The 23,416-nt window shown below is 36.0% G+C and overlaps 1 protein-coding gene across 15 annotated transcripts in view; it reads left to right on the plus strand.

Annotated features, from left to right (window-relative positions):
* MCTP1 (multiple C2 and transmembrane domain containing 1) overlaps window positions 1–23,416 on the plus strand; it is a gene marked incomplete at its 3' end in the record, with an annotated part of 521,765 nt that overhangs the window by 297,728 nt on the left and 200,621 nt on the right. For 7 of the 15 annotated variants that reach the window (XM_082723856.1, XM_082723868.1, XM_082723870.1 and 4 more), the window contains exons 7-10: window positions 7,486–7,545; window positions 13,151–13,228; window positions 18,485–18,655; window positions 21,661–21,791. In XM_082723856.1, the coding sequence (XP_082579982.1) occupies window positions 7,486–7,545; window positions 13,151–13,228; window positions 18,485–18,655; window positions 21,661–21,791 (440 nt within the window). The remainder of the gene's footprint in view (window positions 1–7,485; window positions 7,546–13,150; window positions 13,229–18,484; window positions 18,656–21,660; window positions 21,792–23,416) is intronic. The other 8 variants (XM_082723865.1, XM_082723866.1, XM_082723869.1 and 5 more) reach the window with 2 other exon arrangements.

Here is a 23,416-nt window from a genome sequence, read left to right on the forward strand (position 1 = left end):
CTTCCAGATGTAGTTAAGACATAATACTAGAGCAAGATATTATATAGTATTTAGTATTAATTAGTAAGAATGATCCATTTTATTGTAATATAAAAGAAAGAACAAATATAAAGATTCTTCTTTAAACACTTTAGTTCATATTTAAATTTAATTTTAAACAAACTAAATAAACATAAATCCACATCTTTTCCTTTGCTCAACAAAAAAATAAAATGAATAATAAATATGTGTTCAACACTATTTTTACATCTAAAGTTCTTGAAGTTTTAATTTACTATTAGTAATCTATTTGTACATTTAAACTGGTACATTTTTCTGGCTCACTGTTGAAGATACAGAATTCCCTGTGTCTAGCTCTGCACTTGTTGGGATCCTTGGCAGATTATTTTTAGTTCATATGGTAATATGTCTTTTGGGTTTTTAGCCTAAGGGAGTTTCAGTTGTATAAATTTTAATAGGGATATTGAAAGCTGAGTAAAGAAAAATCAGTTCACTCTTTTGGTTTTTTTCTATGAGAATGTACTGAACATCTGGTAATTTATTGAAATCATCACTGTCCCCTGAAACATTTGCTGTGTTCATCCATATTAGTATGATAAGAACAAAGCGTCAAATTCAAAATCTGGGAAAAATTTGTAAGTTCAATGACCACATAGTCTGCCATCCTTCACACCCTGAAACTGCTTCCCTAGTTCCATCCTCCCAGGATTAAAGGAGGAAGGATGATGTTCAAGCAAATTGTGCTTCTGGAGAAACTCAGGGATGAGTAACTATACTATGTAGCATTATGAACTACTATGTTACTATTATGTATCCCTTTTCTAATTATTTCAACCTTCCCCTTAAATGTCCTTGTGTCTACATCTTTTTCTTCTATTTTTGGAAAAAAGATATGATTTATTTGCATTACCTTTAAATATAGGTATTTCATATTTGATACAACTGTCCTCAAAGCCAAAGGTGAATTTTTCATATAAACAGGTCATTTTTATCTTTGGAACCTTGATTTATGAGAATGAGGTCTCCTGCTTTTCCGTAGCAGGACTTTGATATGAAGCCTGTCTGTGAGTACCATGGTGATTAAAAAGCCTGAGAATTATGAACTTTCTGGCCAAGACTTAAATAAAGTCAGTTAACATTGCTAGATATATTTTTTTTTAATTGCTAGATATTCTCTCTAGGAATGAGTTTTCTTTTGTTTTCAGAAGTGACATAACCAAAGACAGGGAAAACTAAGTTGTCATAGTTATTTTTTTAATATGCACATCTCCCCGGTATACAAGTGAATCAGCTCATGGGGTTTCCCATTACTTAAATATCTGTTCATCATTTTCATCATCTTGCCAATGATCAATTTCCATGGAAATTATATTATTAGTGGCACTCTCATAATGCAGGATTGTATATACTATTGAAAACAAAGCTGAATAGCCAACTTGAGGACAGGATATTGTAACTGCTGTTCAAGACTGGCTTACATATTTTTTGGCATAATTATGTTACCATCCAAAGACAAGTAGGAAAAGAAATACACCTGTGTTTACCTCTGAGAAGCAAGACTAAATATTAAGATTAAATATTTGCTGTATTTGAATGGTATGTTAACCAGTAAATAATTATGAATTCCATCATATCTCCTCTTTGGGGGATGATAACATCCTTTAAAATTCTCCTTCTGGTTTTCCACAAACTTACTTTCTATGCTACACATCTGTAATCCTGCCTCACACTCAGCTGTTAAAGAAAAACGTTATTTTAAGAAGAAAGGGATCAATGTCTCCCTAATCTTGGGCAACTGAATAATTATCCTGGTCAAAGAGTTATACTTACATGACAAAATGCATTTGGGCAGAGAAATGGTAATGCTTTGAATTATTGCAATATTTTATTCTTTAGAAGAGGCTTATCATTGATAATTTATTCTAAGGTTAAATTATTCAACAAGAAAGTTTCATGAGCTCAGAAGAGAAGATGTATATGTGTTTTATGAATAAATTTTGTGGGGTCAAACCAAAAATAGAAAATAATAATGAAAAAATTGCCTCTATAAGACAGACAGTAAGCAGAAATGATTTTACACTACATTGTGTGTGTGTGTTTGTGTATGTGTGTGTGTTTTAATGGAGAAGAATTAGTTTATCGATGAGTGTGATAATAAACTTTTGTGCTTTCAATAAATCACTTTAATTACATGAGACATAGCCATTGTGATAATACAAAGATATACACACCGCAATTCATATTCTCAACAATAACAGTTTAGAAATGTTTTAAGAAGAGTTCATCCTTTGAATAATGTAATATGGACTATGTGATCATGTCTCATTAGCATATCTTCTGTTACTTGATGGCTTATTTTTTTAGTAATATATCTTTTTTATAAAGATTTTATTATAATCATTTAGCATAATTTTAATGAACTATAAAACACTTTATTCACTGGTGAATGAAGCAATTTTTAATAAGACTTTTGGCAAGGATATTGTTAATTTAAACTAGAGAACACTTTCAACTCCAAGTCTGCAGGGCGTAGTTAAAGCTGACACCTTGGATGACACATTAAAAATGCATCAGTGAAAACCTCTAAGTGCTTTAATTTAAGAAACGCCAGAGAAACAGATTAACGCATTTTTAAGTATCTCACACAGTCAGTCTGACATAGTGGGGGAAAAAAAAGTCATTATTTAATAATTATCAGGTTCTTTCTCCAAAGGCCTCGTATCCTGATAATAAATAGATGATTTTTTAAAACTTGCAAAACATTCAAACTTTCTTGGTCATTGGCTCTCTCAACTGTGAGTCACCCAAAGGGCTTTTCTTTGGGGTCTTGTTTCAATTTATTATGCATATGCCTTGGAAAAAAATAGATGGTTTATGTATTTTCAAAGGAAATATGTAATTCCTTTAGAAATACCTACCACTGCTTATACTCCCAAATCTGTATTATTTGGGAATGCTATCAAGACAACCTCATAATTAAGGCTTTTGAGATTCCAAAATGCAACCTCATAATTAAGGCTCTTGAGATTCCAAAGGGCGAATAGCATGAGCATTTCTACTATAAAAGACTATTTTTACCTCAATCACGACACTCCTAAAATTTGTAAGTTTTGTAAGTTTATTTAAAATAGAGATATCATCATGCCAGTAAAATATCTGATTATCCCACAAAATACACAGAGCCACAGTTAAGTTTTATGTGGAGATGACATTTTTTCTTGCTGTTTTGACAATATTTTCCCATAGGTATAAAATATCATACATTTTTACATATTAAAATTCATAACTCCAGGGATTTGCTGTAACAGTGGCTTTACATGTATGTGACCGCTCTTGTTGAATTTTTAAAATGTTGTGGGTCTTTGAGGGAGCCAATCTGGGTGAGTTGGCACAAGCAAAAGGACAACACGTAATCTCGGGCAGGGCATGGATGCCGTGACACTTGCGTGCTAGATCTAAGATGGTTAATTGTGGGTCATTGGTTGATTGCCACACTGCTAACATGTGTTACCCAGCGAGCTGATAATTTCCCAAGATGCTTTCTGGACTAATCAAAGGGCGGGAACCAATACAACTTGGCTCTAGCATAATGGAGCTAAGGGTTGGTTTGCAAGATTATAGCACCTTCTAATTCAAAAAAATACATTTCTATATATAATATATATCATATATCTCTAACTTATGTATGTATATATGTGGTGTATGTATATATATATATATATATATATATATATATATTCAATTGAATGCAACTGGGAGGAGATTTATTGGTTTTAAAGTGCCCGAAATATCCACAACAAAAATAAATCATTTTGTGAAGATTCCGCTTTCGAAGCCCTGGTTGACAGCAGTATACAGGCATGTATGTATGTGTTTATACACACACACTCACACACACATAGCATATTTAAGTTAAAATTTCTAGGAAAATGAAAGACGAAGCAAGGCCAGCTTTCAGTTATAGGATGCGTCCTCTGGGGAGCTGAGATTGTCTCTCTTGTCAGAAATATTTAGATGGACAGTTGGAGTTACAGAGGGAATCATGTTTGTGTTTAATGAGTATAAATGATATGAACCCCAATTTGAGTAACCAAGAAAACAGGAAAACAGCATTTCAGTGCAATTTCTACTTACTTCATGGCCCTGTTTTCAGTTACATGATGACCAATGGGCATATTCAACTTGATGGGAGAGCGTCTAAGAGCCGTAGCTTTGATAAACAGTGATTGCAGTCAGACCAGAGAAGCCTACGAAAATTAATTACTATGGATTTACTTATTTTTAACCTTATAAATGCCCAGAGAGTTATTGATGAAAGGAAATTGCATTCCTATTAAAATATGTTGTGGAATGTGAGTGCAACCTGGCTTGACTTCCACCCTTGAATCTCGGGCTTCAAATCTGTGGTGAGTGTTCGAGTATTGAAGAATCGCTGAATTATAATCACTGAATTATAATAAGCAAAATGTTTAAAGGCCTGTACACATTAAGGCTGATTTTAAAAAAAACACTATTCATTGAAGTTTAGTGGCTAATCTTTGTTCATCTGATGGCAAAGTCCTTAAAGGTTTTTATGATTTATTTAAATACAAGGCTGAAAACAGCATCATTTTCATTTTGTTAGGAAAGAAGTTAACTGTCCTTTTGTTTTATTTGTCTAGGGAAAAGTGTATCTTTTAGATTTTTAAATTTAAAATCTTGTTATTTTTTAGATTCATAGTGGGATTTTTGATCTTTGAGGATAAATGTTTTTAGTGTTTTTAGAGGCAAAAATTGGATTTAAATTAGGTATTACCAGTGGATCTTTTTACTTTCCTAAATTCAAAGCCTCAGCAGAAATAGTCAGCAATTCATTATTCAGGATAGCTTCAGTAATTTTCCTTTATTAACTTGATGCCTCTGATTTTTTTGTGTGTTTGGCTTCTGCTTCCTTTTGCTCTTCCTTTATAATTTTAGCACTTTTAAAATGGTACTTTCCCTCACTTCTCAACTTCTTGTCTCAATGGAGAATGAAGCATAACTAAACTTCTCCAATCAGGATGAAAGACCAGTCTTAAAATCACTTTTTTTTTAGAACTCTTTATCATAACGCCAGGTGTTTTGTTGTTGTTGTTCTTATTAGAAAAACTCTCATGAAAGGAAAGCCTTGCCGCATCTGCTGTGGAATTTATATTCATCAGGGCAATAGATGGCATAAGGGTCCAGAGGAAGATTAAGTTGTTCCATTTGAAACAAAGGCCTAAATTTACATGAGAATGCAGGTTGTAAATGAAATATAAATTTTAGTTGATGAATAATGGCAGAAGTAATTAAACGTGGCATGAAAAGCACAGCCTAGAGACTTCAGTGGATCCAAATGCAGCTAATATATTTTTTTAAGATTTTATTTATTTATTTGACAGATAGAAATCACAAGTAGGTAGAGAGGCAGGCAGAGAGAGAGGAGGAAGCAGGCTCCCCGCTGAGCAGAGAGCCCAATGTGGGGCTCGATCCCAGAACCCTGAGATCATGACCTGAGCCAAAGGCAGCGGCTTAACCCACTGAGCCACCCAGGTGCCCCAGAGCTAATATTTTTGTTTCTCAATTTTTAACAGAGAAACCTAAGTTCTAAATCTTGATCATTAAAATCCCACACACACACACACACACAGACAAAATTCATCAATCTCCTCTTGCTCTTTGCATACTACTCACAGAATTAAGTCATTAACCTCTGTATTCATCTGAGGAAGAATGGGGAGTCGGTACAGTTTCAACATTAGTCACTTTAGACCACCTAACCTTTAAATGAATTAATAAGACTTTTAAATGTTTGGTGGTCATATTGTTTGTTATAACTGTCTTGAGTATAAAGCCAATATTTTCATACCCTTTTAAGTTGCCCTAGTATTGCCTTAACACATTTTACATTGAGATAAAACTCACTGTTAGTTACATAACTTGTGTTATTGGCTCTGGGGAAATTACTTGTGTAAGGAGACTCCAAGATTTCAGTGTCTTTAATATGATACTTTTAAATTAAATTTCCCACGTGTTGCTAAACATGCTGCTTAATTACAAAAGAGTTGGAAAGGAAAAGCACATACCTTTTGCAAAAGCTAGAATGAGATTTTTTTTAGTTAAACCATGTTCAGCATTGAAAAAGCCTGCAATCATTCCATCTAAGTTTCATGCCCCAATGTCCAAATGTAAATGTGTTTTTTAAGAGACTTGGTTTTTTGTTTGTTTTGTTTTGTTTTGTTAGATACTGATATGACAGTGTGCTAAGTGTAACAGATGAGAACCAAAGCAGTAAAAATGAATTATATCTTAGCAGTGACAGTAAAATGATGTCTTAAACTCCGGACTTTTTCCCAGTCACCTCTGACATTGCTACCTAACCAAATCCTATGCAGGAAGCTTGGACAACTGATATTAATTTTCTTGAGAAATAGTTTTCATATTTTAAAAAAAAAAACAGGCAGATTATATAGATGATCTCTGGCATAACTATTATTTTCAGTTCACTATTATTTTCTGGTATGACTTTTGGTATCATGTTTGGAAGGAATATCTATGCCTAACCAAATGAAACTCCAAGTGACTAAAGTCAACAAATTATTTATTGAGCATCTGCTATACAATAGGCATCATGTGGGATGCTGGACCACTATCTTAGTTGCTAACACAAAATCATGGATTAATCAAATAAGTTACAAAACGTCATCCTCTTCACCGTGGTGTCCACAGTCATCCTGCCCCACCAGCGTCCCCAGTTTCCCTAATCTTACCATAACTGACATCTAGAGACAGGATGCCAAACAGTCAAGGGTAAAGGATGCATGTAAATGCAGATGTTCTCCTTAAAATGAGCAACTGTGGTTTTGATTTCCTAAAGTCAAATTGATTTCACTTTATGAAAGTCTGGGGATTAGTAATAAAATATCCAACATGAATCTGTGACTTTGTTCTCAGCCCGGTTGCCACTCTGTTCAGTATTCATTTCTTGCCAAAATTACTTTTATGGAGCTTAAGTTAACTTATATTATCTGTATTCTATATTATATCATAAAACTGGGAAATTTTTAATAAGGCATTAAACCAAATTTGACTATGTGTGTGTTGTTAAATAAGATTTCTATTCTTTAAAAATGCTCTGAAGGTCTATGCTGTTAACTTGTTTTGTTAAAAGGAAGATATCATCTGACTTCCTTCAGAATCTTAAAGTGTGTTTGAACAATCCTAATTTCTAAAATAATGTGTTAGACTCTGAGATGTAATAATAATTTAAGAATAAAGAGGTAAGTAGATCCTTTAAAAATGACAGAACAAATCCTTTCCAAACTTACTACCATTGATACCAGATAAGAATAAGACCAAACAAACAAACAAACTTTAATTTACTCAAGGGAATAACGTTGGGGTTTTGTTCATTTTGTTTTGTTGGGTTAATTAATTCTTCTCAAAAACACCTCAAAATGTAGCTAAATATTTGTTTGTTTTTAGGATCTCTCAGAAAATGAAGTGGTTGGATCTTATTTCTCTGTGAAGTCTTTCTTTTGGAGGGTAATGTCTACACCCTTTATATTAATATTCTTGACTTTGGTTTTGAATAGTAATTTTGAAAGTTAAATATGGAATAGGAAATTCACTTTTTAAAAGAAGCTCTCAGAAAAATGTATTCAATTGGCCTTCTTTATTAACTTTTATTTCAGGCCATTAGGGTGACTCATTTCTTCATGTGTAAAAACTAAGAACTTCATATACTGAATATATTGCTTTGAAGTCAGTTCCTTGTGGGACAAGTTTATCCCCAGATCTTGCCATCTAGAGGCCCACAGCCCTTCCAGAAAGATGAGGGTGCTGTCTATAGGGTCCATTCAGTTTCTTTTTTTCCCTTCTTATAAAATCTGCTCCATCTGCTAGAGAGAAATTTACTTCCCTTACAGTGATCTTATACTATATACATACTAGATAATCAGTGTTCTTTCTTTAGGGGAAAAAAAAAAAAACTTATGAATTAGAAAACAGCAACTCTGCTTTTGATTTAAATACAGAAAAAAAGTGAAAATTCTACAGAGAATTTGTTTTAAATGCCATTGCAATTTAATGTGATTTACTCTTTCATGACTTACACATAATGAGCTCTGTCATCCTTTTTGCTCTTCTCTAATTCTGCATCATGTGCAGCACGATTTATTACAAACGCTCTTACTAGTTTGCCTAGAGTTTCCTTCTTTCTTTGAAAATTCACACTTGGTACATGATTACCTAGCATCAAATACTGCAGTGAAAATGCTACACTCGTCAGGGCTTGCCATTTTCTTTCCTAGGCTCTGAAACTGCTCATGATGGAAAACTACCTTTCCCCTTTAGAACTTTAAGATTTGTTGCAGGGTCTTTTAAGCAGACTGACCAGCACTAGATTAAGTCATGCATCGAGCAAGTATAAACCACCTGTTTTTATCCTATGCTCCCTCCACGCACACTTTTTTTTTCCAGCCTTTTATTGGTGGGAGCTTATTTTAATGATTTATAGCATCTTGGGGTGCCTAGGTAGCTCAGTGGGTTAAAACCTCTGCCTTCAGCTCAGGTCATGATCCCAGGATCCTGGGATCTAGCCCCGCGTCATGCTTTCTGCTTGGCGGGGAGCCTGCTTCCCCCTCTCTCTCTCTCTGCCTGCTTCTCTGCCTACTTGTGATCTCTGTCAAATAAATAAATAAAATATTTTTTAAAAATGATTATAGCGTCTTCATTTCCTGTCAGTCTATGATGGCTGCCTTCACGATGTCATTCTGTGTCTTTGCTAAAATAATAATAATTTATTTGATATGTTCATGCATTATCCATGAAAACACAGAACGACTGCTCTTGAAATGTCACATTACCTTAAGTGGAATTTGGCTTTTGGCAAAAATTTAGTCTCTGTTTTCTTGAGCCCCACAAATATGGTGAATTCATACTGTATACTTCTTTGCCAAGAGAGCAGAATTTAGGAATGTTCTGTGTTGAATTTGTTCTATATGCAGCCAGCTTGCAAACTGATCATATGGATGAAGCCTTGCTACCAGGATCAATTGCATGGATAATCATTTTTAAGGATTTCCACCCAATGGTTCTTTCAACATCTTTCCACTTTGCAACTTCCAAATTAGTATTCCACGTACCAGTACTTTCCATGTGGTTAGGTTCCTCCTTAAATATTCTTTTTTTAATCCTTAAATGCTCCTTACTAACCTTTCTCAATCTCTTTAACTGTCTCATTTCTCTTGAATAAGAAATACACAAATTTAAAATATAACCTTTTTGTATTTGAGGAACAGAATCTAATGTCTTTTCTTCTGAGCATTTGTTGAGTAACCAAAAAAGTGAGTCATGAAGGCAGAACCTTTTAGGGGTCATTTGTTTTATCACTGAGGAGACTAAGGCCCAGAGAGGTGATCCCACTGACGTTATGTACCCGAGAATGGGATGACACACCAGGACCTATATTTTTCTTCTATGAATATCATAGATACAATTGTTTAAAGCAACTGAGTTCCTTTTCGAGTCAATGATGAAAACAAATGTGATGTAAAAATAGAGCCCTTCCCTTATCTGTCTTCAGTGACCCCCTTTCAGATTCTTCTTGCATTTATAACCCTTCTCCCCCACAGCTCCTTAGCCCACTGATAGATGGATGTGTTGAAGGGCCATGGTGTTGCTATGTTTGAAACTCAGAATTCTTACAGAATCAGGAAATCAGTGATCCAGTCTACCTTGGATGAGTAACATCCTTCATATTCACATTCCAAGGTCACACTCATGACCAACCTCATTGCTCTTTGCCCAGGTACCATTTATACTGTGATTAACTCCTAGAGAAGATGTGGATGAAGGGAGATTTTCACAGACATTTTCAGCTATGCAGAAAACCTAAATACAGATAAAATCTTACCTGAGGAGCATATGTGATGTTTTGTGAGTTTTTATCAGCTTATTTATAAGGATCAGTACTGGTGTTCTGGAAGCAACAACTGAATTACATTGAGTGAAACTGAATCCTGGTGAGAAGTTGCTTAATAAATGTCAGGGCTACTTGGTAGATCTTAACTTTCTTGAGAGCAAAATAGTAGAAAAGACTGAAGTGATAGCTACTGTAGTTTTCCAAAGCCATGACATTTATAATTCATCAAAACATGATATCATAGGACACAAAACATTAAGCAATGGGTATGTTGATTACCAAGTTTCTCATGAAAGCAACAAACATTTTGTGAAGTCACCTGGATGCCTCTAAGAATTTCACTGAGGATTTTTAACTTCCCAGTAAAGGACGATAACTTAATGCAGGTGCTTCAGATAGTTAGTACATATATGTTTTCCCAGTTAACTCCATTGACCAGACATTTAGATTTTCATGACTGAGAGGTAATTGAACAAACCACGTTCTGAGAATACTATCGTGAATTAAAGAGAAAAGCTGAGATTGTTTAAATGGAGAAGGCTAGGCTCTACCAAGATACTTCATATAGAAAAGGTTCATGATATGAAATGGGCCCAAGAGAGTGCCAGAATATGGAACATTTAAGGATTATGTCAGAGCGCCATCATAGGGTCGAGTTCAGTCAAAGTGTGGTTGAAGGAAGACCCTGCAGACCAAAGAGAAGTATTGGTTCTATCAAACAAGAATGTTATCCTGTGCTGAAGTACTTACATTCTGAACAACTCAACCATGTTTGACGTATGCCCAAGAAAGTTGGAGGTATTATTTATATCTTTAGATAGGAAAGTAAGACCCTCAGAAAACAAAGTATTTGTAATAATTAATTGAAAGTCTCAAAAGAAAAAGTGTAAGTCAAACCCAGCACTCCTTATTTCTTTACATCATTGGTGGAAACCCATATATTACTTGAGCAAACCAATTAAGATTACAACATATATGATGATTTTTTACTAGTATATAGTTTGAGCAAACATTGGAAAAGCTTAAGAACTTTTGTTTGGCCACAGTTAAGTTTAGAGATGGTAGTTAAAGCTTCTTTTAGTAAGCATAAATACCTTCCTGACACTGTAAGTTGTTTCAAGAAACGAAGGAAATAAGAAAGAAAGTGTAAGGATAAAAACCAGGAGAATTTCTGTAAGGATTATAGTGCCGTGAATCATCTAAGAAAAAAAAAAGGATCGAAGCCTCAAAGCCTTATTATTACATGAGACACTTTAAACTGGGCTGGACAAAGCCTGGGAGGGTTTCTGTAAAGGCGATCCTGCTCTGAGACGGCAGCTGGACCGTAGAGCAAATCTACTCGTTGGACTTCATCACCTAGGTGCAATTCACTGGAATAAACTCGGCAGGCAAAGGAAAAGATAGCACATGCCTGTGCCTGGGATTGAGCTAATAATTGCTCCACGCTCCAGGCTTTGCAGCACAAAACAGCCATTCTAGGCTGTCATTATCTCTTCTTTGTAGTGTCTCGTGGATCATTTGATTAAATAAAAGCCTGTGCACCTCTGTGCTGAAAATAGAGGTGAGCTGACTCCACACAAAGCTATTGTAAAGACACACTGATGGCTTTCACTCCAGTTTCCCAGGGTCTGGGTCTCATTTGGAAGGATTAGGTTGTATACAGGTTATAAAATCCAAGGTAACAAAAGCCAAGGATTATTTACACAGGTCAGGGAGAAGATTAATATGACTGAGTGGTTTTTAGCCACATATTAAATCTGGATAGATTGGTTCGGTTTTGATCTGTTTTTTAATCAGGATCTAGAATAATAGGCTAGCTCCTTCTATTAGTGATCCGGTTTTTCAAGGAATTGAATTAATAAACCCTAATAACTGGAATTGAAAAATAGAAGTGTTCTGAATTTACTTACGAGCTTCTACAACTTGCCCGCCTTGTTAATAGACGTTAGACGATAATTCATGACGGAGTACTGTATGCTAGAATACAGAACAGAACACTGTATGCTAAAATTATTACTGCCTGCCAACTTTTGCTTCCTCCAAGCCCCTGATTAGGCTTCCTCGATAACTGATCCTGGTGGATATATTTTATCTACACAGGAGTCAAAGTATTTCAACAAATTCTGTTCACATTATTTCCCATTTTTGTTTTGCATTATGGACTTCTTGGGCTTTGTCCAAAATGTGAAATATACTGAGAAAAATGATCAATTACGTATCAGCAACCCCAGATTCAAATCTCAGCCTTGCCACTCACTAACCGTTTGGCTTTGAGTAGGGGATTTATCATCTCTGTGCCTCAGTTTCCTTACCTGAAAAATGTCTGTTATGAAAAACACTGGAGAATGAACACACTAGCACTTAGAAGTTGCTCAATGCACGCTCATTTCATAGTGTATGCTCTCACCGATCTTCCAGATTGGCTGAGTCTAACCCTCCCTGTTGATGTTCTCATCTCACGATCATTTAATACAAACTCTTATCTCATCATGATAATTTCCTCCTAGTATTTCTTGTTCAGCTCGGCATGATAATTTCCTCCTAGTATTTCTTGTTGAGCTGCGTCTTTCTGAATCCATCTCTTGCGGATCTTGGTCTTAGTAACAGAGGGATTTTTTGGCTGCCTTCTTAGGTCCAAGGGCAGCAAAGAGAAAAAGGGGCAAGTCACATGGGGCAAGATTTCTCTGTTACTTTAGAGCTATCTCTTTAATCACTACAAAGGATTTGCCTGTGGGATGCAGTTAAAGCGATCATATCCATGTAACATGTAACCATGTAACACGTATTCTTCTGGGGCCGTATCCATTGTTTGACATTGGAAACAGTCTCCTAAATATTCTGAAGCTGCAGCATTGGGGAAAGGATTCTTTCCATGATTTCTCTTCCTATGTTTCTTTTCGGTACCGTGCTTATGAACAAAAAACACTCCAGCAGGGTCCATCACTGTTTAATCTCTGTCCTTCTATTTTGTGTTTGTTTTTTTTTTTTTTGACCACTCTGGTATTATGCCACTAAAGAAAATGGTGGCTGGAAATTATATGATTGCACTGGCATTTATCTTCATTGTGCTAGAAGGCATTTTCTGACAGTGACTTGGGGAGCTGATCCTTTTTTTTTCTTCAAATCATGTGGTTTTGGAAAGTAATGCTAAATGCTGGTTGAAATGAGTTGTCGATAGTAGCAAAAAGCTTTCCTGAACAGCTCTGACCGTTCCTCTCCATCCAGACATACGGCAGGCCTTCTCTTCCCGACCTGGGCTTCTGCAGAGCAGAGCTTCAGAGTACGTATGACCAAAATGCACAAGTAAGTTCAACCGTCTGGTTTGTATATTCCTCTGAGCTTGCATGAGCTGTGAACTCTCATGGCTGACTCACTGTTCTGAAAACCTATTCCCGATCCTAACCTCTTTTATATGTATGAAGAGGAATTGAATCTTGAATTCCTTTTCAAGGAATAATATGCATAAACTAATATTCTCCTTAAGATGCCAACTCACCCATCTAAAATCTTACTAATGATGCAGGTCATTGACTAATTGCCTCAGAATTTCAAATTGGTATTGATAGCTGATGTCCTGATAGTCTGGGTTAAGTCTGAGCTTGGATGAATATTCCTTATGAGGATGGTCTCAAACTTGAGTGGGTGTGAGTATCACGTGGGGAGCACGTTGGAAATAAGCGAGTAGCTCTGCTGCACGAGAACTGAATCACATCCAGGATGGTCAGGCCCACTGATGTCAACAAACTGCCCGCTAAAATTCAGCAATTACTCCTTCAAAAGTTCAAAGGTTATTTCTTCCTTGTTCGATGTTGGTTCTTTGCTTTGATGCGATGTTGTTTTCCTTTTTTTTCTTCCTTCCTATTTCTTTTCCTCTTCAAACAGAATTCTGTTTCAGCAAGGACATAATTGAAAACATGATCTCAGATAAATAAATCTCATCTCTCATATGTTAATTTCATTGAGGGGGGTATCTTAGATCTAATACTCCTTTCCATTTAGGTGCTCAGTAAGCAATTTCTGATGGACTAATTTTCAATACTGCAATTAGTACATACTATTTAAGTACATCCTAAAAAAATTAAAAAATTAAAAAAAAAAACTAAAGGAAAGAAGTAATAAATGAACTTCACACAATTTTGCAGTAGGCTCCTGCTTCTCTCTCTAAATTCTCCAAATATCCAGACCAACCTGCTTTAAGTAAATTTAGAAATAGGACTAAAAGATTTTAATTAGCTTATATGCTATCCATGCAAGAGAATGGATAATATTCACAATTATAGTAATTAATAATACTAATTAGAACATAGGAGGAGGCCAGTGCCTATGACCCTGAGAACCTTTAAAGCAGGAGTTCGCATCCTTGAGCACGCATCACAGCGACCTTGAGTGAAGGCTGAATAAACCAGATCTTCTGATTCTTTTGGTCTGGGGTGCGGCCAAAGAATTTGAATTTCTGGCCAGCTCCCAGGTGACACTGATGCCATTAGTCTGTGGCCCACACTTTGAGAACTTTGCTATACAGAGGAAGGAAACTTTAAACAGAGCAACAAGTGACTCGGCAAGTATCTTGAAGAGCATTAACACTAGTGGTTTTTGGAGTTTCATTTTTTTTAATAGTTATGGAATTCCATTTGTTAACAACCTTCAACGAGCTCCCTAAAAATTTGATTTAAAAAATTAATAAAAGAGATAAATGACCATCTTCAGCAGGTTAAATCTTTTCTGTTTACAGAATAGACTGTTTTCTATGCAGGCCCCCCTACCTGCAGATACGCCGAAACCCCCTCCATCTCCTCAACCCCTCCACACACAGAAAAGTGTTCTTAGTACACTTGGAGCTCTGGAGTACAGTCTGGAGAACGATAGGTAAGAAAACTAAGGTCCAGGGATGCCTAGGTGGCTCAGTTGGTTAAGCATCTGCCTTTGACACAGGTCATGATCCCAGGGTCATGGGATCGAGTCCCACATCAGGCTCTCTGCTCAGCAGGAAGTCTGCTTCTCCTTCTTCCTGCAGCTCCCTCTGCTTGTGCTCTCTCCTCTCTCTCTCTCTCTGACATTTAAACAAAGAAAATCTTTAACGGGAAGGAAGGGAAACTGAGGCCCAGGAAGGGAGCAACACATCCAAGTCACATAGTCAGAAACTGCTAGAAAGATGCAACTGGGTCCTTAGGTTAAGTCATTGTCTCTCCTAGGACTGGTTTTGTAAGTTTCTGTCTTCCCCCTTTACCTTATTATTTCAAGTTCCTATTCTTTATACTTAGACTAAATATTTATCTATTTCATGACTATGCATTAATCAAATCACTAATGAATTATGGGGCTTCTTTTCTCTAAGATATTTATTTATTTATTTATTTGAGAGAGAGCACAAGTTGCGGGGAGCAGAGGGAAAAGGAGAAGCAAGCTCCCCACTGAGCAGAAAGCCTGATATAGGACTTGATCCCAGGACCCCAAGATCATGACCTGAGCCAAAGGCAGTTGCTTAACCAATTGAGCCACCCAGGCATCCCTGACGGCGCTTCTTTTTAGAAAAGTACCATTTTTAACAAATTAAAATATTGAAGAAGGAAAAATTCCTCTTAAAATGGTATCCGGTTAGTATCCTTTTGGGACTCCTCTCCTTTATCCTTTTATTTATTTTTAAAGATTTTGTTTACTTATTTGACAGACAGAGATCACAAGTAGGCAGAGAGGCAGGCAGAGAGAGAGGGGGAAGCAGGCTCCCTGCTGAGCAGAGAGCCCTATTCGGGGCTCGATCCCAGGACCCTACAATCTCGACCTGAGCTGAAGGCAGAGGCTTTAACCCACTGAGCCACCCAGGTGCCCCTCTCCTTTTAACCTTTTATGCAGATCACCTTAATTCCCACATTCATTAACACTCTTTGTGTAAAGTAATACTCCCTCTCTCCCTCCCCTTTGGCTTTCCAACTCGTTTTAGGAATGTTCTTCCAGGTTATAAAAAAGCATTTTGTAACAAATGGCAGTAGGTAAAGCCTTCATGAAGTTTATTTAATTTCTGTGAAAGCATGAAGGATCCCATGGAAAGCACTGTTTCTCCTTCCCACTCTGTAAATAAAGTTCCTATTCCCATGTGAGAAATGGAAAGGGGGTTGGGGGGCAAGCTACGGAGGGTTTCAGACACGGTACCATTCGAGAAGCTAACTTGGCATTGCTAATTGAAGGTGGCACATAGCCTAGATTGTACCCAGGTATAATGTGACTGAGTGCCATGGGCAACTTCTACTTCTAGAGTGCCTAGAAAATGCTACTAAGTATATCTATCAACAATCTGAGATCTTCTAAGTATGAATGCAGGTGCTCCTACAAGAGAAAAGTAGAAGATGATTTCACATATTAACTGTGCAAGAAAATCTAGACTGGAATGTCATTCAGGTATAAGAACTCACCTCCCTGGAACATTATAGGAACATTAGGAACATAATACTTAAATCATGATTACATGTAGACCAAGGAGAGAGTCTCTACCCCAAAGACCAATATGGGGAGAAGCTCAGGAATAAAGGTCAGAAATACTGGGTTCTAGTCACACATCCAACATCTGTTAGCACAAACCAACTGAGCCTCAAATTCCTCATCATTAAAATGGAAGTAGCAGGCCTTGTCTTGCTCCTTCAGAGGGTTTTAGTGGAAATCAAGTGATATAAGGCACACATACGCATTTTGAAATTCTACAGCTCTGTATAAATGGGTCGCAAATAACTCCTTGGCCTTTGCTAAGATGATTATTTCTTCTTACTTACCCAAAATTCATTTTTCTTCTTTCCTTCTTTGCCACTCATATTCCTTAACAAACGTTCAGACCCAACGTTTAGAATCTGTTTTTCTACAGTCTGTAGTAGCGACGATCTCAAGAGCAGCAGAACTGGACAGATAGATGATAGATAGAAAAATAAATAAATAAAAATGCAGTTATCTATTGCTGCATGATATACTAATAAGTTGCCTGATATCTTAGAAACCCTTCAAGGTCACTGGGTGCACTCAACTTTTTTGGCTGATGAATCCTTGGTTCAAAGAAAAGCCAATGCCGAAGGTCAATGTGTAAGACAGACAAGGGCAGAGGGACTCTAGCTGAAGTGGGGCATGGAGTCCTGTGGAGGTTACGAGTGTTCCCTGAAAGCGTGATGCACTCCAGAACACACTTGACCACTGCTCTCGGAGCAGTGTGGGGTGTGTTGATGCAGGCCTGTGTTGGTGTTAATAAGGCAGAGCCACTAGGCCCTGTCGTTCACAATTTACTTATCACCAAGACAGGGAGGTAGGCAAAGTGATTTAGAAAAATTTACATTAAAATGTTCCAATATAAAAAGTATTGTCTTTTGAAGAATGTAGTTCTCCTTTTCCTAATAAAAGCAACCTGAAATGCATTGTTTTTCATAAAGATAGATTAAAAACAGTGATGGCAGTGGAGAGGTAAGGGAAAAAAGCAGGAATTCAAAGTGAGAGAGGGAGTTACACAAAATAGGCTATGACTTTATACTGTTGATGTTGAAGGAATTGGGCCGAAAGGCGAGTTAATCTATAATATAGAAATGGAGCACTTTGAGGCGGAGAGACGTGTTGAATTTCTTCATGAAATGACTGTAAGTGAAGACAACATGCTTGACAATATGAAGGAAACAGCAGTTTTTATAGTACTGCTTGTTTCTGAATCCAAATTGAGAAGATTTGAACATTTTGGCGACTTTGATTTGTTGTATGTGCTGTTTAGTTCAAAGAGATTATGCAGCCATTTCTGGGAGGCTTCCCAATTTTCAAAAATTGCGACTTTGTTCCCCAGCTTGAATATTGTGATTTACGGTAAAGCATGATAAAAATCATTAAGGAACATGTTCAAGAACTAGAATGCAAAGTAATTTCAGAAACATACCCACCAATATAAATCACATACATAATTTGTAAAATGTGTGATGCAAGTTTCAGCATAAACGAGACACCTTCGATGGGCATATTGATTTTGTCTTCTGTTCCACAGTACCCTCTCTAGTGAGCTGAACCTCCGTTGTCTCCTAACTTAGCAATGAAGAACTTTTTAAATTGTCTGCACAGAGCTCATAATCTTACAACTAAAACCCACTACTAAAACCAACTTGTAGCCTGATAAAGAGAGCTTCAAAAACCATAATTAATTAAAAATTAAATATTTTTATATTTAAAATGTGGTTAAGGTCTTTGGTATTTATAATATTTATTTTTTATGTATTTTGACACTGGCATCTTTGACATATAGACAGATACTCTCTGATAATCTTCAAGTATCTACATCTCGTGACTTTAAGAGTTAGAAAACGACTTTATTATGAGCATTCACCTCTTGTAAACAGCAACCTTAAATTTATTATGAGGTGATAATTTCACATTTTTTGATGGTTTTTCCAATGAATTAATAATAATCTGTTAATTATGTTTATTTTTTTTCGTTGTAACTACCTACTTTTTTTAAATTTTCAAAAAATTGTAACAGGACTAAGGATAATACCAAATGAGGTATTTCAGTTTAAAACTCAAGAGGCTAACTCTGTTTTCCTTTACCAAAAGTTTCAGACCCAAAGTTTACGTCTATCAGACGTCCACAGAAAATCACAGCTTTGGAGAGGAATAGTCAGCATCACGTTGATTGAGGGGCGAGATCTCAAGGCAATGGATTCAAATGGGTTGAGTGACCCCTATGTGAAGTTCCGGCTTGGGCATCAGAAGTATAAGAGCAAGGTAACCATATCCCTTTCGTGTTCCTGTCAGTATTGGGAAGGCAGTGGTGAGTTAATGGCCATGCTCTGGGAGATGAAGATGCTTGTTAAATGCTTAACAGAGCTTCTTTGGAACATCAGGTCAGAAAACCCGACCAATAAATGTACTGTTGCATTTCTTACTTAATGTGCTCTGTGACCTGGTATAAACTACTACTGTGTCTCAACTTCTTCATCTCTAACACAGGAGTTGAACTTCCCTATTTAAAAAAAGAAGAAGAAAAAGAAAAAGAAAAGAAAAGCCACAACAAACCTAAGTTAATGCCTGGGACATAACATGCTGAATGTTGGCTACTATTATTACTACAATTAGTTACTGGTATCCGTATACAAATAACATTATTTTACATACCAAAAAATCTTTGTCCATTACTCTGAAACACTTTATTCCAACTGACTTGCACCAATGCAGATTACATTTTTTTCCTTTATTTATTTAGAAAACAAAGGGCCAGATTTCTGTTGCCCATACTAGCAGTGTGCCATGGTTACTCTAACTCTCCATGACCCAATTTCCCCATCTGTAAAAATGTGAATTAAAATAATGCCTAGGGATGCCTGGGTGGCTCAGTTGGTTAAGCACCTGTATCCAGCTCAGTTATGATCCCAGTGTCCTGGGATAGAATCCCATGTTGAGCTCCTTGCTTTTCAGGGAGCCTGCTTCTCCTTCTTGCTACTCCCCCTGCTTGTGCTCGCTCTCTCTTTGGCAAATAGATAAATAAAATCTTTTGAAAATATATATAAAAAATAAAATAATGTCTACCTGTAAAGTTATTGAGAAGACTGAATAAATATATGTTATACATGTCAAGGGCTTGGAATACTGCCTCATCCATAGTAAATAATAAATGGTAGTAATGGAGAGAAAATGATCAGCAGTAGTAAGTATATTGTGTAATAACAATTATATTAGTAGAAGTAATATATTAAATAATCATCTTAGTATCATATTATTGATAGAAGTAATAATACTTAGTAAAGGTCAGTGTGGTCATCGTTCTATTGGAGCACATGTCTTATTTGTGCTGTATCCAAATACAACCTTTTGGGGGGCCTGTCTGGTTCAGCCAGAAGAGCATGTGACTCTCAGTCTTGGGTTCCTGAGTTTGAGTCCCACATTGGGTATAGAGGTTACTTATGAAAATAAACAAAAACTTAAAAAGAAAAAATATATATATATATATTTTTTTTCATATATATATATATATATATATATATATATATATATATATATATATATATAACACCTCCTAAATGGTCACCTTCTACAGCTGGCATTCCTCACTTGGGACAACCATCCTATCTGTCTTGTACGAAAAATCACATTCTACTTTGATGGGAATATCTCCACTTTGACATTACCGTTTTCAAGAACTTTTGATAAATAGCCTGACAAGGTTCCTTCTAGCACAGGAAGTTTTCATCAGTCTCTAGGTAGTTAGAAATATCACAGAGCTGATTTGTTGGTATGCAGTGAAAACTACTCTCAGGCTGACTGGTTTTCTTATCAAGTGCCCACGTGGAGGGGGAAGGCACCACTTTGGGCCTCAAGGAACTCATATAGGGAAGACAATCCTTAAAAAGGAAACTGAAAAATTGGGCTCTTAATGGCCAAATAAGTAAGACAGACCATTCCCCAAAATACCATAGAAGTGAATCTGAGCCCAATAATGAGAGGTTTGAATTATCATAGGATCCTCAAGTGCCATCTTTTTTTTTCCTGCCATGAACTTAATAACATATTTTAAAGAAACTACTGATTCCCAAAATAGGTTCCTATGACCACTTCTATCTTGTCCTTTATCAATTAACATCATCTCCATGTTCTGGTAGGCTTAAAACATCACTTATTTTTATAGTTCTGCTCTTTAGGTATGAAATATGAAACCCAGCTATGGACATGTGTCTCTCTTTGCTCTTTCTTTCATGATATATTGCTGATTAATTTCAGATTATGAACTTTAAAAATTATGATTCATTTGTATTGCCTTTGCACATAACATACTTCATTGCTTTCAAAGTCTTTACATCTGAAGATTTGTCTCATACATTCAAAAGAGAAAAGGCCACTGCATGCCCTCCTGCTAAAAAGAAAGAAGAGGGAAACAAATATGAAGGTTGTTTAACCCAATGGTGAATGAAATTTCAAAGCACCTCGATATGGGTCACTTTATTCCTTCATTCTACCGTCTTATCTGAATACTTGAAGTTACAAAATTGCACTTTGGATAAGATATCTTTTTCGTATTTGCAACATACAGATTATACACACACACACACTCGTATTAATTCACAGACATTTTTGACATATTGCTTTGGGGAAAGAGACCTGAGGGTTTAATCAAAGACCTGAGTTAAGAGTCTGGATACTAAAGCATCAGTCACTTCAACGCTAGGTCTCGGTTTCTCCAGATATCAAATGGGGATGAAACATAAATGTTCTAATTCTAATATAAATATTTGCCTGACCACCCCAAAGTTACTTTCTGTTTCCTTCTGCTCCTATAGAACTTCATGGTCTGGGATTTCTTCATGTGAATAGCTCAGAATTCCCATGTGTGGGGGGAGTAAGGGGAAAAAATCCACATCTCCCTTTATTGTGAGATGACAGACTATGAGTTATATCTTTGTGCATTAACCAATTATGTAAAATAAATGCTAGTATCTGAGTGAGCTATTTCACTTATAGACTACTTGCCTTTTCTGTATAATTCATATGTCTCATCTTATTCAAGATGACGAAAGGGTGCCCTTTGGTTTTCAGGACATACCCTCGAGGGTTCCTTCAGATGATATGCATTAAAGATGCTAGACATCTAATGACTCATTTCCATCATTTCTGGAAGCTTTTGTTCAAATCTCACACGTGGTTTTCTAGATTAGCATCTTAATTTTTATTCAATGACTTGAGTTAATTTTTTTTTGAAAGACTGATATTGAAGAGACAACCATTCTTTTTTTTTCCAGATTATGCCCAAAACTTTGAATCCTCAATGGAGGGAACAATTTGATTTTCATCTCTATGAAGAAAGAGGCGGAATCATTGATATCACTGCCTGGGACAAAGATGCTGGGAAAAGGGATGATTTTATTGGCAGGTTTGTATAATTAGGTATCTTTGGTTCACCCCAGAGATGGTGAAGGTTGTTAAAAGGATAACTGCTTTATCCTTCATGGTTATTGCATTTGATCTTTAATATTTTGAAGGAAGGGATCTGACCATGGTAAAATAATGCTTGGGTGAAGGGAAAAATAGATTTGAAAACTGACCAGTAGGTGGCAGTTTTGACCAGTTGATGGGTAGGCTATCTGAATTTGGTACCTAGAAATTTTTTCCAGGTGTCAGAACATTGTGCGTAAAAGTTACAGGAATTGAGAAAGAGGAATCTCATTTGATGTAAGATACTTAAACAAAGAGCACATTCATTGTCTGTAAAGTGATCTGAGATAATACTACTTCTCATAAAGCATATTGTGAAACCATAAAATGCATTGTTTCCTACCACTCCCTACAAGGTAGAGAACCAAACTCTTAGGAGTTCATAAATCTGCAGATTTCTCAAGTTTTAGTGATGGCAACATGTAAGTGAGATAGATCCATGTTTCTCTAATAATGCAGTGAAGAAAGGGGTATTATGAGGCTTAATGACATCGCTCCACAAGGACAAGTTTATTTCGAATTGCTCCTTGAATTCCATGAATTGTTCTCTTGCTTTAAAAGCTATTTCTATTTTTTTTATATGTATGTTCCTTTGTGGCATAACACATCGAGACCCGCCAATATTAAAATAAAACATAGTGTACAGAAGAGCTTGGTAGTTTAGAATAGTCTTTTTTCATTGCAGTTCACATGAATTCCAAGCTCTTCTGTACACTATGTTTTATTTTAATAAACATACAGCCCGAAGAAATGCATAAACACCAACAATAATCAAGGTCATTGTATGCTAGAAAAGCAAGAATCCAACCTAACGTGTTTATCTCTTTGTTTTTTTGTAATTCTGAGATATATTTTTTAAACATTGGCTTTCTTTATAGGATTATAAAGTGAGAGCGTAAAGAGTAGCTTCACTTAATCCATGTTTTACTTATAAAATGAAACAGAAAAAACTGTTGTGACCTAATACTATGTTACATTTCAAGCCTTTTAAAATGATGAGACTTCATTGCATTTCCCCCCCTTTAGTAAAACATTATTTTCAGAGTTTTGTTTAAGCTCTAACTTGTTCTTTTTGGAATATATCACCAGCTTAAGTTGCTTAAGTATACATGAGTTAATACACTGACTACATTTCCTTATGGTTATATGTCTATGTTTCTGTCTTCCTCAACATGCTATGAGTTCATTCAAGTAAGTGCTGTCTAGCTGTTCCTTAAAGTAACTAAAGTTCCTTAATTACACAGTTATTTCTAATTCATTTTCATAATTTAGAGCAACATTAGCCATATTTGGTTACCATGAGATAACCAGAATGATTGTCACGTGTAACTTGCTGCCTCAGTCTCATTATTTTATAGCCATACTTTGTTATGTTAGTAATATAAGGAAGTGATGGCTACCATGTACTGCCTTCCTGTTCTTCTGAGTTCATATCACATGAAGTATAACTTATCACACCTTTTTCTATTTTTTCCCATAATAACAGGTATACTTTTATGTATTTTTTTCTTACTTTAATTTCTCAGCCCATCTGGTATTGACCTTTCCTTTTTCCTCACTTGA

Source organism: Mustela nivalis (genome assembly GCF_964662115.1).
Source record: "Mustela nivalis genome assembly, chromosome: 3".
Classification (NCBI taxonomy): domain Eukaryota; kingdom Metazoa; phylum Chordata; class Mammalia; order Carnivora; family Mustelidae; genus Mustela; species Mustela nivalis.